The sequence below is a fragment of the Strongylocentrotus purpuratus genome, unplaced genomic scaffold (genome assembly GCF_000002235.5).
Source record: "Strongylocentrotus purpuratus isolate Spur 01 unplaced genomic scaffold, Spur_5.0 spur5_scaffold_14, whole genome shotgun sequence".
Taxonomy (NCBI): Eukaryota; Metazoa; Echinodermata; class Echinoidea; order Camarodonta; family Strongylocentrotidae; genus Strongylocentrotus; species Strongylocentrotus purpuratus.
This window is the reverse complement of record NW_022145599.1, coordinates 21,287,525-21,299,829: the sequence shown is the minus strand read 5'-3', so window position 1 is coordinate 21,299,829 and position 12,305 is coordinate 21,287,525. Positions and strand designations below refer to the sequence as shown.

The 12,305-nt window shown below is 36.3% G+C and overlaps 1 protein-coding gene across 2 annotated transcripts; it reads left to right on the top strand.

Moving 5' to 3' along the window:
* Positions 1-3,396: 3,396 nt before the first annotated feature.
* On the top strand, positions 3,397-10,774 carry LOC115923541 (probable palmitoyltransferase ZDHHC4). Of its 2 annotated transcripts, none has more exons than XM_030984464.1 (6): positions 3,397-3,471; positions 4,683-4,877; positions 5,388-5,473; positions 6,358-6,662; positions 7,790-8,034; positions 10,222-10,774. In XM_030984464.1, exons 2-6 carry the CDS (start codon positions 4,749-4,751, stop codon positions 10,558-10,560), a joined length of 1,104 nt encoding a protein of 367 aa, XP_030840324.1. In that variant the 5' UTR covers positions 3,397-3,471; positions 4,683-4,748; the 3' UTR covers positions 10,561-10,774. The 2 variants fall into 2 exon arrangements, with proteins under 2 accessions (XP_030840324.1, XP_030840326.1); XM_030984466.1 differs by lacking the exon at positions 3,397-3,471 and adding an exon at positions 3,869-4,122.
* Positions 10,775-12,305: the final 1,531 nt, after the last annotated feature.

Sequence of the window (12,305 nt, the reverse complement as noted above, 5' to 3'; positions counted from 1 at the left end):
TTGGGTATATATTACTTTAAAATTTGCATAAATAAATGTAGTATTAAAGCATACGAAATAAATAGGTCAAAAACACATCATTTCCATAGCAAACATTCTTTCAAATTTTAAAAAATTCACTATTATAGTATCATCCCAAAAGGGTGTAGGAGAATTCTTTCGTTTAACTTTGAACAAGAAGTTATATAATGCTATGGCTTAAAATAGTAAAAATGAACGAATGGGAGTGCTTGTAGAACATTTTAACTTATTCTTATTATTATCATTATCATTGTATTTCTAATTCTTATTGGTATGATAATAATTGTTATACTATTATTATACTAATTATCATAATTACTATTATCATTATTATTACATACATTATTGCCCCTAAAGTTGGAATAGTTTTTTCTTACCTATTTTTAGAACGTGGTTGGGATAACATGGTTTATTGTTTATTCAAGTTTATATCTTCTCAGAACTTTATTGATCAATCTCTATAACTCTAAGTTCTGAAAAGATATAGATTTCATCTCTGAAGAATAAACCATATGGTCACAACCACTTTATGTTCATTATTAGGCCTAAAATAAAAACTTGTTGGATTGCCCTTTGCGACCGACCAAAAAATCTGAAAATCTACGGTCGGCATTTTAAAAAAGTTTTTTTTTTTACCATTTAAAAAAAATGTTGTTATTAATGAATACAAAAATATGTATCTTGTTTGTTTAAATGAGAATAAAATCAAATTCTTCCCAAATTCCCACTCGTCTTCAAAGTTCTGCCCTAGTTTCAAAATCCTACTAGCGTAAACGTGCACGTAGGTAGACCCCGGCCTCGTGTACGTGTTTATACGCCCGTTTATACCATGCACTGCACCAGCTAGAAACCAAGAAGATTTGGGCGACGGTCGCTGTTTAGAGTTTTCTACGGAAAGGCTCACTACACTTTTATATTCATGACACATTTTGAAGGCACTAAAAAACATTGAAAATTTACGTAAAGACGAGATGAAAGGACATATACATCGAGACAAATTTTTAATTTTTTCATCAATTTGGAATCCGTTCACATTGCTAGCAAGTTTTACAGGTAGTTGAAAACCAACTTCGTCAGCTGGGAAACACAGAGTGTTGTCTCAACACAACATTGCAAACCATGGATTATTATGAGGTGAAAATGATATGAATGATGACGCTGAAACACATGTATTAAAGCATTACAAACTGAGAAATATCAGCCAAAAGAGGGCGGGGAAAAAAAAGGAAAAAAAACAAAAACATTAAAAACTGAAAAATATCGGCCAAAAGAGGGCACTTTACGTCTGGGCTATAATAATACCATGCAAAATAACGAACATTATTCTGAAGTTTATGAAGTGCTTGTTCGCGCACGTCGCGCAACTATACTCGTGACATACTGTATACGTGTAGGCTATACAGTTTATATATACATAAAAAAAGAACTCATTTCTCATGCATTATGCTGAAATTGAAACAATCACATTTTTCTTCTTCTTCTTCTTCTTCCTTTTTTTTCTCTCTTTTTTTTTGTAATCTAAGGGGGATTTTTGTACAGGCCATCCCCCCCCCCTCCTTCGAGCCAGGGGGATGCATCCCCCCCATCCCCCCGGGATTTGCGCCCCTGATAGTTGTCATTATTATCATCATCATCATCGTCACTGGCCTTATGTTGGAGATTTGTGAACTAGGGCCATCATCACCCGTTTAAAAACATATTTTCCCCTCAATTTTGTTCTCATGTTAATATTTCGTCATTAGTAAGATGGATCTGGCGTGCCCCCCCCCCCCTCCACCTATTTTCATTTCCATCTTACTTGCTCAATAGACCAGTTTCCTAACGACTAGAAAAGAAACATCCATAAAATGTATTATGTTACGTATTACATTTTATCGATGTTTCTTTTCTAGTGACGAGTTATTCCATAAGCCTGTTATTATTGAATGAACGACAATGCTTGGAATCCATTATGCATACTTAACTTTTTGTAATTTCGGGCAAGCCTCGGGTAAACTATTAAAAAACCTTCGTTTAAAAAGTATGCAGACAATTTGAATAAACCGGTTTCATGTTTAGCCTCGGTCACAAATGCCATTACGAACTGCTACGAACGCCGTACGAACGAATTTCAGACAATGGAAATTCGGGAAGACAATGGAAAAACAGTACGAAACTAGACATGTAATACTTGTTTGGAACAAGTATAGGTGGGCTGGTCAACTAAAATTTGAGACAAAATAGAGCAAAAATAAGCGAGATACTGCTTAAAAATTCTTAAAAAACAATATCATGTAGATTCATGACTTCACCTTCTATAGGCATAACACCCGAATTATGAAATTTCTGACATGAGGCCTTTAATCAAAATTTTCACTATGATGACGTCATCAAAATTAAAATTGGTGTCTATTGAGCTTGTAGAAAATTGTCTTAGCTACAACATATCAAAATTTGAGAGAAAATCGATCAATATTTACAGAGATACAATCAATTTTCCATAAATATGCTGACGTCATAATATTCAAATTCGTATTTTGAGTTCCAAGGCCATTATGATGACGTCATAATATTTGTAATGGCCAAATGAGACATGAAATCATATCTCCGACTCACACTCTATCAAAATATGAAGAAAAAAAATTGGTTTCCAGTTGCATTCTACAGAGCTATAATGGATTTTGTATATGCCTGTTTTTGCCCATATATGCTATGTATTAAAAGAGCTCGCGCACACGGACATTTATCTTGAATGGACGCTCATCTTGTTATTAATGGTCATAAAGAGATAAACGTGGTATCAAATTGTTCAAAAGAATATAAGAAATATCATGAAAGAAAAAAAATGCGATTTTATGTTGTGTAATAGTTTTACGCGCGAAAACGCGCGCGCATGCGCGTGTGCGCGATTTTTTTATAAAATGCTTAGAATGGCCTAAAACGTATGCAAAATGATTTTAAGACGATTTTGAGCATTTAAAAATTTTGCGCGCGCATTGACGCGCGGACGTACGCGCACGCGCGCGTTTTTTGACATGAAATTGACTGAACTGATATTGACCTTGATCATGGAAAATATGAATAAGAAAAAACTTTCCGTTATGAAGATATGATCATATGTTGATTTTCACAAAATGGTGCCTAGATGACGTCATCAGTCAAGGTCAAGGTTAAAAAATTTGCTGTGTTTTGTTCATATGCCTATACATATGTGTGCCAAATTTTAAGATATTTGATTGAGCCATTTTCAAATTATCTTGTCCACAAAAAAGTGGGTCGAAATAAGAAAAATAAATAATAAATAAATAATAATAAAGGCAATTTTAACAAAATTATAAGGTGGTCTGTATTAGATACAGCCCACCTAATTATCGTTCATACGAACCTTTGTGACCGTTGCACGATTTACTTGTCTCTTCAAAGCTAGCATACCATTAAAAAAAACTGACAACACAATCGTTCAAAAGACAGGTAATAATTTCACGATGCAAGAGTGTTTGACATAGATCTATGTATGATTTTAATATTGGGCCCAATATTGTTTTATTATTTACAGGATGTGTAAAATGCATTTCGTTTGAGAAAACATTATTTGCTTAGATACTTTTTTGGGGTTAACGTCGTTTGTCAAACCTTAATTAGTAGTCCCACCTACTGTAGGCCATGTTGGCTTAAATTATACACATCGCGTAGACCTCTAGATGTTCAATTCGAAAAAGAAGCTCATGCTCATGCTCATGCTTAATTAATTATTAAAAAAAAAAAAAAAAAAAAATCCAAGGGGGGGGGGGGGGGTTTAGGAATTTTTTAGGGGGGTTTACACATATAAAAATACCAAAGGGGGGGGGGGGGTTTAACCCCCCAAACACCCCCCCTGCGTACGCGCCTGCATGGAAATCAATGTGCACGAGCTACGAGTTCGTAATGACGTTATCACAGCATCTCCTTCATAATCATTTTGCCTTGCGCACAGACTAGAAGGGATGAGATTTAAATAAATAAAAAATAACAACATACGCAGGAAGACTACGGAGCACCACTGCATGCCTTTCAACACGGCTGTCGATTTTGACCCGTAATTTCCTGAAAAGGGACCATTAAACGTGTTATACGGTCAAGTTGGTAAGTGGAATCGATGTAGTATAACCTTCTCCTAATTTTAAATAATCAATGCATGAGGTAAAATGACATTTTGGGGGATTTTGGGGGCAAAACGCTACGACCTGAAATGGCCGTGGCGTTGTCAAGAGCATGTGTATAGACGGCTTCCGTCTCTAAAGAGAGAGCCGGCCGACCCTACCCCAATAAGAGGCTAGGCTAACGAACGAAAGAGACAGAAAATTCGGTCTAGATCTAGATTAGATTTAGAGTTGGACTCTAGATTCTAGAGTCTAACTTCTAAGTTAGGATAAAAACGTGAAAGAACACGCTATTATTCTGCAAAATGTGACCTATTGACTCAAATCTATTTAGTATTTGGTGTGCACAACTACACATGTGTGACAAAACAATTTTGTTGTTTTGGCTATGTTTTGATGTGAGAGATGAGTAGATGATGATTGAGTTCAGTTCCCATAATCAGCAATGAGTATTTGGGTCCATAAAATAACCCAATTTGAGCTTTGTCCATTATTACTTTTTTTTCTGTTACTTTTTTTCTCTGTTACTTTTTTTCTTCTCAGTTTATAGGAGGATATGAAGTCGACTCATCTTTTAAGAAGCAGACCCCGACTTGATCATTTATCATAATGGATTTCTTGATACTTATGATAGCATACGGAGTGACGTTTGGTTCATTTTCCTACATTCTCTTGCTTGGCGACAGCAACTTTCATCGTAATGGTGTAATCGGCAAAATAAGACAAGGCCTTCTGCAGGTACCAATGCCTCTTCAACTTCTTTTTAAGAATAAAAACTAAAAGAGTATGTTCATGATTTCTTGGATTTTGAAATAGGAAAATCTGAAAGAAATCTTTACTTGAAGTCCTCTGTCATCCCACAAGATGAGGGTACCCCCAAAACAAGCGATGGAAATAATGCATTTTAGATGGTGATCTATTGATCTAAATTATATTTAATATCTTTCAATACTTAATTTATTTTTTCATTCTTGGAGTAATTTATAAGTTCATAATTAGTTTTCTTTTATTCAGCTTAAAAGCCAATAAAAATTAAATGAATCTGAAAAATATTTCTGTATGTAATATGTGTGAAGATGTAGAAAAGAGATTATATATAATTGATCATGGATTCTAGATTTCATCTTGTATTCATTTGATATAGCATATTAATTTATTGCCAATCTAAACTGGGTGATCCTGTATTATCAAGAGAGAAAAAAAGTAAAGTCAACCGGATAGGACTTTGCAATTGATTTTTCTCCGCAGACGGTGAAATGGGTGCACAGAAATCTCCTCCCTAGAGCTGTCCAAAGATTGGTTAACAGGTTCATCAACTACCTTATTCATGAGAGGTCAGTTTGAGTTTTGATTTCAGTCATATAAAAATGAAAAAGAAAACTAGAGGTACATCAATGAATTCAGATTATCCATGTAAAGAACTAGTAGGGACTTCTTATGTAAAATAAACATCATGGATATCAACATGTCCAGGAAGAAACTGAAAGATATATATCTATTTCCTTTAAAGGGGCCTACATTTGACGGGGCAGACTATCAGTGATGTAGTTTGCTGTTGGCTTTTGGGTGAATGATGCTACATAACATCAAATATAGTGTTACATATTTTCCAAAAGAAACCACATTTTCAGCTCAATTTTATTCAAGAAGACAGGAGTGCATTGGTATAAATTGTCTATCAAAGTTCATACCACATGTACTGTAGATGGGGAGGGGGGGGGGGGGGGAAATAAGGCTCATTTGGGGAATAAGGAAATCTGGCATCTGTACAGAACGTACGTAAATCTTGAAAAGAGAAGCAGAGTTCGTTACTAAATTTCTATTGATGGTTTGCTAGCCATTTGGCATGTGCCTACTTGATGTGGCAAGAAATGGGTATTGCACTGTAGACAGCCTAATTTTATGAACACAATTCAAGTAATGCTAACTTGAAGCATGAACAAAAATTCACATTAGAATATATCCTTTGGCAAGACATTGATCTACATTTGCCACACTCAACCCAGGTGATGTAAATGGGTACCTGGTAGGAATTAATTCTTAGAAATGCTAGAGCGCCGCAATTGCAGCACAGCTAAAGCCGGGGTAATAATCTCCAAGTTTGGAAGCGCTTAGTGATTCTAATAAGCACTACCGGTATATAAAAACTGAGTATTATTATTATTATCAATAGAAAACGTTGACTCCATGAATTCTCATTTCATCTATTCCTTTATAGAAACCCTTTTTTCCAATACTTGTACGTGATCGTCCTCCTCCTTGCGCTGTACTACTACACGGTTGACGTGCTTCCGCTTGCTCTGGCAGTGGGTAATCCTGCCTGGATCATCTTCGTCTCCTACTTCTGGTTTACATCATGCTTAGTCCTCTTTATCATCTGCTGCAAGAGTGACCCAGGGGTCATCACCATGGAGACACTGCATCGATTCAGAGACGTGTATGACATGGACTGTGTGTTGTATCACAGGGGTGCAGAGTGCCGGACTTGTAAATTTGAAAAGCCAGCCAGATCGAAGCACTGTGGTAAGATTAAAACTGGGGTGTAGAAAAGGTATTTTGTTCTAAGGACAGTTTAAAGAACTCTTTAAAACAATGTAAATTTAAAGATTAGATGATTGTAACCAGTTTTAAGAGAAATTTGCACGCAAATGATCATTTCAAATTTAATTCATAATTCTTTTAATATCCCCTGGAAATTGGCAAAGTGCAGTTATATTATAATTGAACAATATAACTTGTTCAGAAATGTTCATGACGTTTACCAGTAAGTTTAAATTCCATCAAAAGAAAACGCCCCATCAGAGTTCTAAATCCTTGATAGAAATGTTTTTGTTTTGGTTAGTTTATGTTCTAAATCCATGATAGAAATGTCTTTTTTTTGGTTAGTTTATGTCCAATAAAAACAAATCAATCACATTGATGTTGAAGAAGTACCAACACACATTGACAAATGAATATTTACATAGACACAATTCCTATACTTAAAGGTACAGTGTAGTTATTAAGGGCAAGTCCAGCCAACTTCCAAGTTGATTTGAATATAAAGAGTAAAGGCTGGTTGCATATACATGTAGGCCTCTACATGAAAAGTGTTTGCTGAAAAAGAGTTGTTCTTCCAAAAGAAAGTATTGTCACTACATATGTATGTGGTTTTGAAAGAATCAATACAAATGATGTGCCGCCTCACAATCCTACTTACTATGTGTTGAATGGTTTCCATTGAAAAATCTTATTTAGATTTTGCCATTAAACACATTGTATTTTGATAAAATACTTTATGTATTTCCACAGTGATGTGGTAGAAATCGAGTAGTCTTGTTAAACAAATCATTTCAGCCTCAGGGCTGCACATTGTTTTCAACTAAACACTTCCAATTTGTTTCATAAAGTCATAAAGTCAGAATTTTTCTTTAAATTCCTGCCCTACTCCTACAATTTCTTGTTGAACGTTTTATATGTCAGAAATAAGTAAAGAACTTTGAATGATTTGGAATTGTGAGCATAGAAGAATAATAAATAAAAACTTCCTCCCTACAAGTGGAGGAGCAGGTATGTGCATGCATTAATGTGTTCTTTTAAAAATATAGATATATATATATATACACATATATTTATGTACTTATATATGGTCATATTTGCATATCTTTCAGGAACATGCAACCACTGTGTGTACCGCTTTGATCACCACTGCACGTGGCTAAACAACTGCATTGGGGGATTCAACCACCGCTACTTTCTTGCTCTCGTCACGTCTCTGTGTTTGGGGACGGGTTTCGTTTCTTACAGCATCCTATCTACCCTGAGCCTGTTTGCCCAGGTGTCTGGTTTGCTGGAGGCCAGCTATGTCGGACCTGATGGGAAGCTCTGGCCAGTCACCTTGAGAGTTGCAGCACAGGTGAGTTCCCTGCTCTGTAGCTCAGTAGACACAAGAATGCAACTACAGTGGGTATGTCTTCAATCAGCTTTGAGATAATAACCAAATAACCCGCTATTTTAACTATCCCGATCACAAATTAACCAGCCCGCAGTTGCAATGAGGGGGATATTTGGTCGAGATAATCATCCCAAGATATCTTGGGCTAGTTTGCAAAATATCCTGCTATTTGTCCGATGCGTCTTCACCAGCCCTAAATCTCGCACTAGTGCGAATATCTCAAGCTAATTTTCTGAGCTTGAGTTTCAAGTTTCAAGGTTGAGTCCCGAGCTGATGAAGACGTGATTTTTAACTTCCGGATTATTTCCAAATCAGAAATAGCAGGCTATTTGGCAATCTCGAGCTAATGAAGACATACCTAGTGGGCACAAGAGGGCAGCTACAGTGACATCTTTATAGCTATTACTGCATAACTGTATGCCCTAATTAATGACTATGATGTAAACTTTTCAGTGCTACAGGCAGTTTTAACTACTCAAATTTAACCATGACATTTTTACATGTGATACCTTAGATCTAAGAAAAGCTTGTCTTTCCAGGGGTGGATCTACGGTGGGGGGGGGGGGGGGGGGGGGGGGGGGGGGGGGGGGGGGGTTTAAGCGTTTAAATCCCCCCCCCCCCCAAAAAAAAAAAAAAAAAAAAAAAAATTAATGTCGGGGGCAAAATGATTTAGTAGATTTTTATGCCTCCGTTACGAAGTAGCCGGAAGCATTATGTTTTCGGGTTGTCCGTCCGTCCGTCCGTACGTACGTCCCGTCCTCGTGATCGCGTTATCTGAAGAACCGATTGATGGATTCCTGCCAAACTTTGGTCATGTATGTATCTTGCAGAGCCGATGAAGTGATTAGATTTTGGGGTCACGAGGTCAAAGGTCAAAGGTCACAGGGCTCATTATGTATGCAAAAACAGCTCGTGATCGCGTTATCTGAAGAACCGATTGATGGATTCCTGCCAAACTTAGGTCAGGTATGTATCTTGCAGAGACAATGAACTGATTAGATTTTGGGGTCACGAGGTTAAAGGTCAAAGGTCACAGGGCTCATTATGTATGCTGAAACAGCTCGTGATCGCGTTATCTCAAGAACCGATTGCCATGGATTCCTGCCAAACTTAGGTCATGTATGTTACTTGCAGAGCCGATGAACTGATTAAATTTTGGGGTCATGAGGTCAAGGTCAAAGCTCATGTGGCTCATTATGCATGCAAAAATAGCTTGTGATCGCATTATCATTAGAACAGATTGATGGATTCCTCCCAAACTTAGATCATGTATGTATCTTGCAGAGCCAATGAGATTCTTGGGTCATGAGGCCAAAGGTCAAAGGTCATGGGCTCATTATGTATGCAAAAATAGCTTGTGAACGCATTCTCATTAGAACTGACAGATGGATTACTATTTAACTCGGGACATCTTGCAGAGCCAATGAACTGAGTAGATGTTAGGAACATGTGGTCAAAGATCAAACGGTCATATATGTATATGAGAAATTGCTTGTAATCACGATATTCTGAGAACCTGTTAACGGATTACAATTGAACTTGAATTTGAACAATTTCTTCTGTTTTGGTTTGTAAAATTGCTCTATGACGGAGGCATCATTTCGACTGCGCGCAGTCGAAGTTCCATCTAGTTGATAGTGCTTTCTACCCCCCCCCCCCCCCCCCTCAAAAAACAAAATATTGGTTGGCGCTTGTTTTAAATGTCAGGGGGCAAAATGAAATTTGCACATTAGCCATATGACAATCCTTTTAAAACCTGTATAGATTAGTTTTGCCCTGGAAACATGCACTTAATAATTGGTATATCTATCCGTTTATGCAATGTGGCGCAAGGATATTATTTGTGTGGCATATTAAAGCAGGACTGCACTACTTGTAGCTACTTGCGCCCTCTATATAGCCTAAAATGCCCTAGCAGTACCGTTGACCCCCCATGATCCTCTTTTTCTTATGTTAATTGAGAGCTGATTTGATGCGATAACCACCTGTCAGTGACCACGCAGGAAGGGCTAATCCCTCCTGGCCAAACTAGAAAAGATAGGCTTTAAAAACAATCCTTCTACAAGTAAAAGGGATAGACTTGGGATATGCCTGTTTGTAAGCTTTTCAGCTTCTTTATATTTTATTTATGTGTGGATATTTCAACAGCATCTCTTTATGGAAAGACCCATGCCTGTGTTCATCATGATGTCACTGGCACTTCTCAGCCTCCTGGTGGCAGCATTCATGTTCTACCACGTCTACCTAGCTTTGACGAACCAAACCACCAACGAGCGATACAAGCGATCTCAGGCAGTACAGGAAATTCGCCAACACTGCAATTGCTCATCAAGCAGAAATGCCAAGACGGTGAGCCAGCACAAAAACTCACACTCCAAGCGAAATCATAGCAGGCAGGCAGATGTTATTCCTCTGTGCAAAAATATATACGATAAAGGTTTTGTTTGGAATTTATACGAAATTCTTTTTCCAGTTAGCAACAGATGACAATTTAGGGGGATGTTTAATAGATTTTTAACAAATAAATATTATTTACATCCCTGCCTAACTTTTAACGACAGTTGTACTAGCTTTATTTAAACATGATGTCATTGAACTACAGGTTATGATATTTACATGTACATTCCATTACTTTGAATTAAACATAACAAAAATGATAAACCTACTGACTCGGCTTTGACTGTGTGATATTTCCAATGATGGCATTTTGCAGTGGTGACCAAACCACTGCTGGCAGTGCCCTTCTAAACATCACCAAACTTATAGGCTATTTCCCTGTGTCCTTTTGCTCATTACTGATCCTACCCTCTACGAGACCAAAGTGGCCGACCTCTATAACTGATAATATTTGATACCGGATTTGATACATTTTTGTTTTTCTAAATATTATCTTTACAATGATGATGACCCACTCATAAAACTGATAGTGGAGCCTTGTCTAGTATAGCCATAACTCATGAAAAGCTATTTCGATTCAATTCCAGATATTTTATTCACTCAATGTTGCCAAAGGCTAAATTACAAATCAAATGAATTTACAGAATTTAAAACATTACAAACATCATACAATACAATATAAACACAATATTCTAGAAATATATATAAATACAAATAAAAGGAACTATACACGTATAATGATAACATCTAAATATTGCTTGCAAACAAAAACAAGTTGAAAGAAATGTGACTATTAGGCCTACATTTCAACCATCAAAATTCATTTAGAATTTTTGGACTATTGCCAAAAGGTACTATGTCCCTTTTGCAACCAACCTCAAATTCTGTAGAACTTTGCAGGAATTATGAATATGTCATGTATGTCCTATCTGTGAAATTTAAACGATAGCAGTGTCCTTATATTCAAATTATGCAAGGAAACCCGTTTACTTGCTAGACTTCACTGTCAGACACTATTGAGTGACTGACTGGCTTTTTTTCTTCTTTGGTAATAACATACATGAAAAGAGTTGTAAAGGGTACTTGAGCATTTGTCTACATCAATAACCCACTTCTTGTGATGGCCAAGATTAAACTGATTGAATCTTTGCGCAGCATAAAACGTATGACCATTCGGTACAATTGTCTGAAAATCAAGCCTATTACTTTACAACTAATAGTCATTATTTTCCCACTTGAAGACATTTTCAAGCCCCACCTTTTTTAGGGAAGTTCTAAATAAGTATTATCTTTCAAATGCAGTTGGAATTTAACTTTTTCATTTTTTTGGCCTGCAAATGGGACATAGTACCTTTAAAGTAGAACAACAATCCAAAAAGAAATAATGAATTTGAGTCTCATCTCACACTTCAGAGCAGCCAAAGGCCTATTGAATATACAGTGCAATATGCCATGGTCTTTGTACATTTAGTGGCTGAATATTAGACAGTGTTAATTGATAATCTTAAACTGTTCACAAATTAACATTTTTTAATTTAATGTTCATAATTAGTACATGTATTATTTTTGTAAATATATTCTTCTTTTGACTTTGTTATTAAATTATACAAATGTGAAAGCCTCATCTTTGCATGCATGTGTTATGATTCTCTAGGTTTTTATCACTGAATAGTATTCAAATAATGAATGTTTATGAGTTTAATAGAACGTTAATCTCTCAAAAAATGAACATTTTCGCACTATTGAACGAATGAAAATATTCACACTTTTGATCAAATAAAAAACATTCATTATTTGTTTTATATAACATCTGAATCAAGCAATTCCGAAAGTTA

Coding starts and splice junctions, on each gene's coding strand:
- LOC115923541 (XM_030984464.1), top strand. CDS start 4,749: ATGGATTTCTTGATACTTATGATAGCATACGGAGTGACGTTTGGTTCA. Junction 4,878..5,387: donor TAAGACAAGGCCTTCTGCAG/GTACCAATGCCT, acceptor TTTTCTCCGCAG/ACGGTGAAATGGGTGCACAG. Junction 5,474..6,357: donor AACTACCTTATTCATGAGAG/GTCAGTTTGAGT, acceptor ATTCCTTTATAG/AAACCCTTTTTTCCAATACT.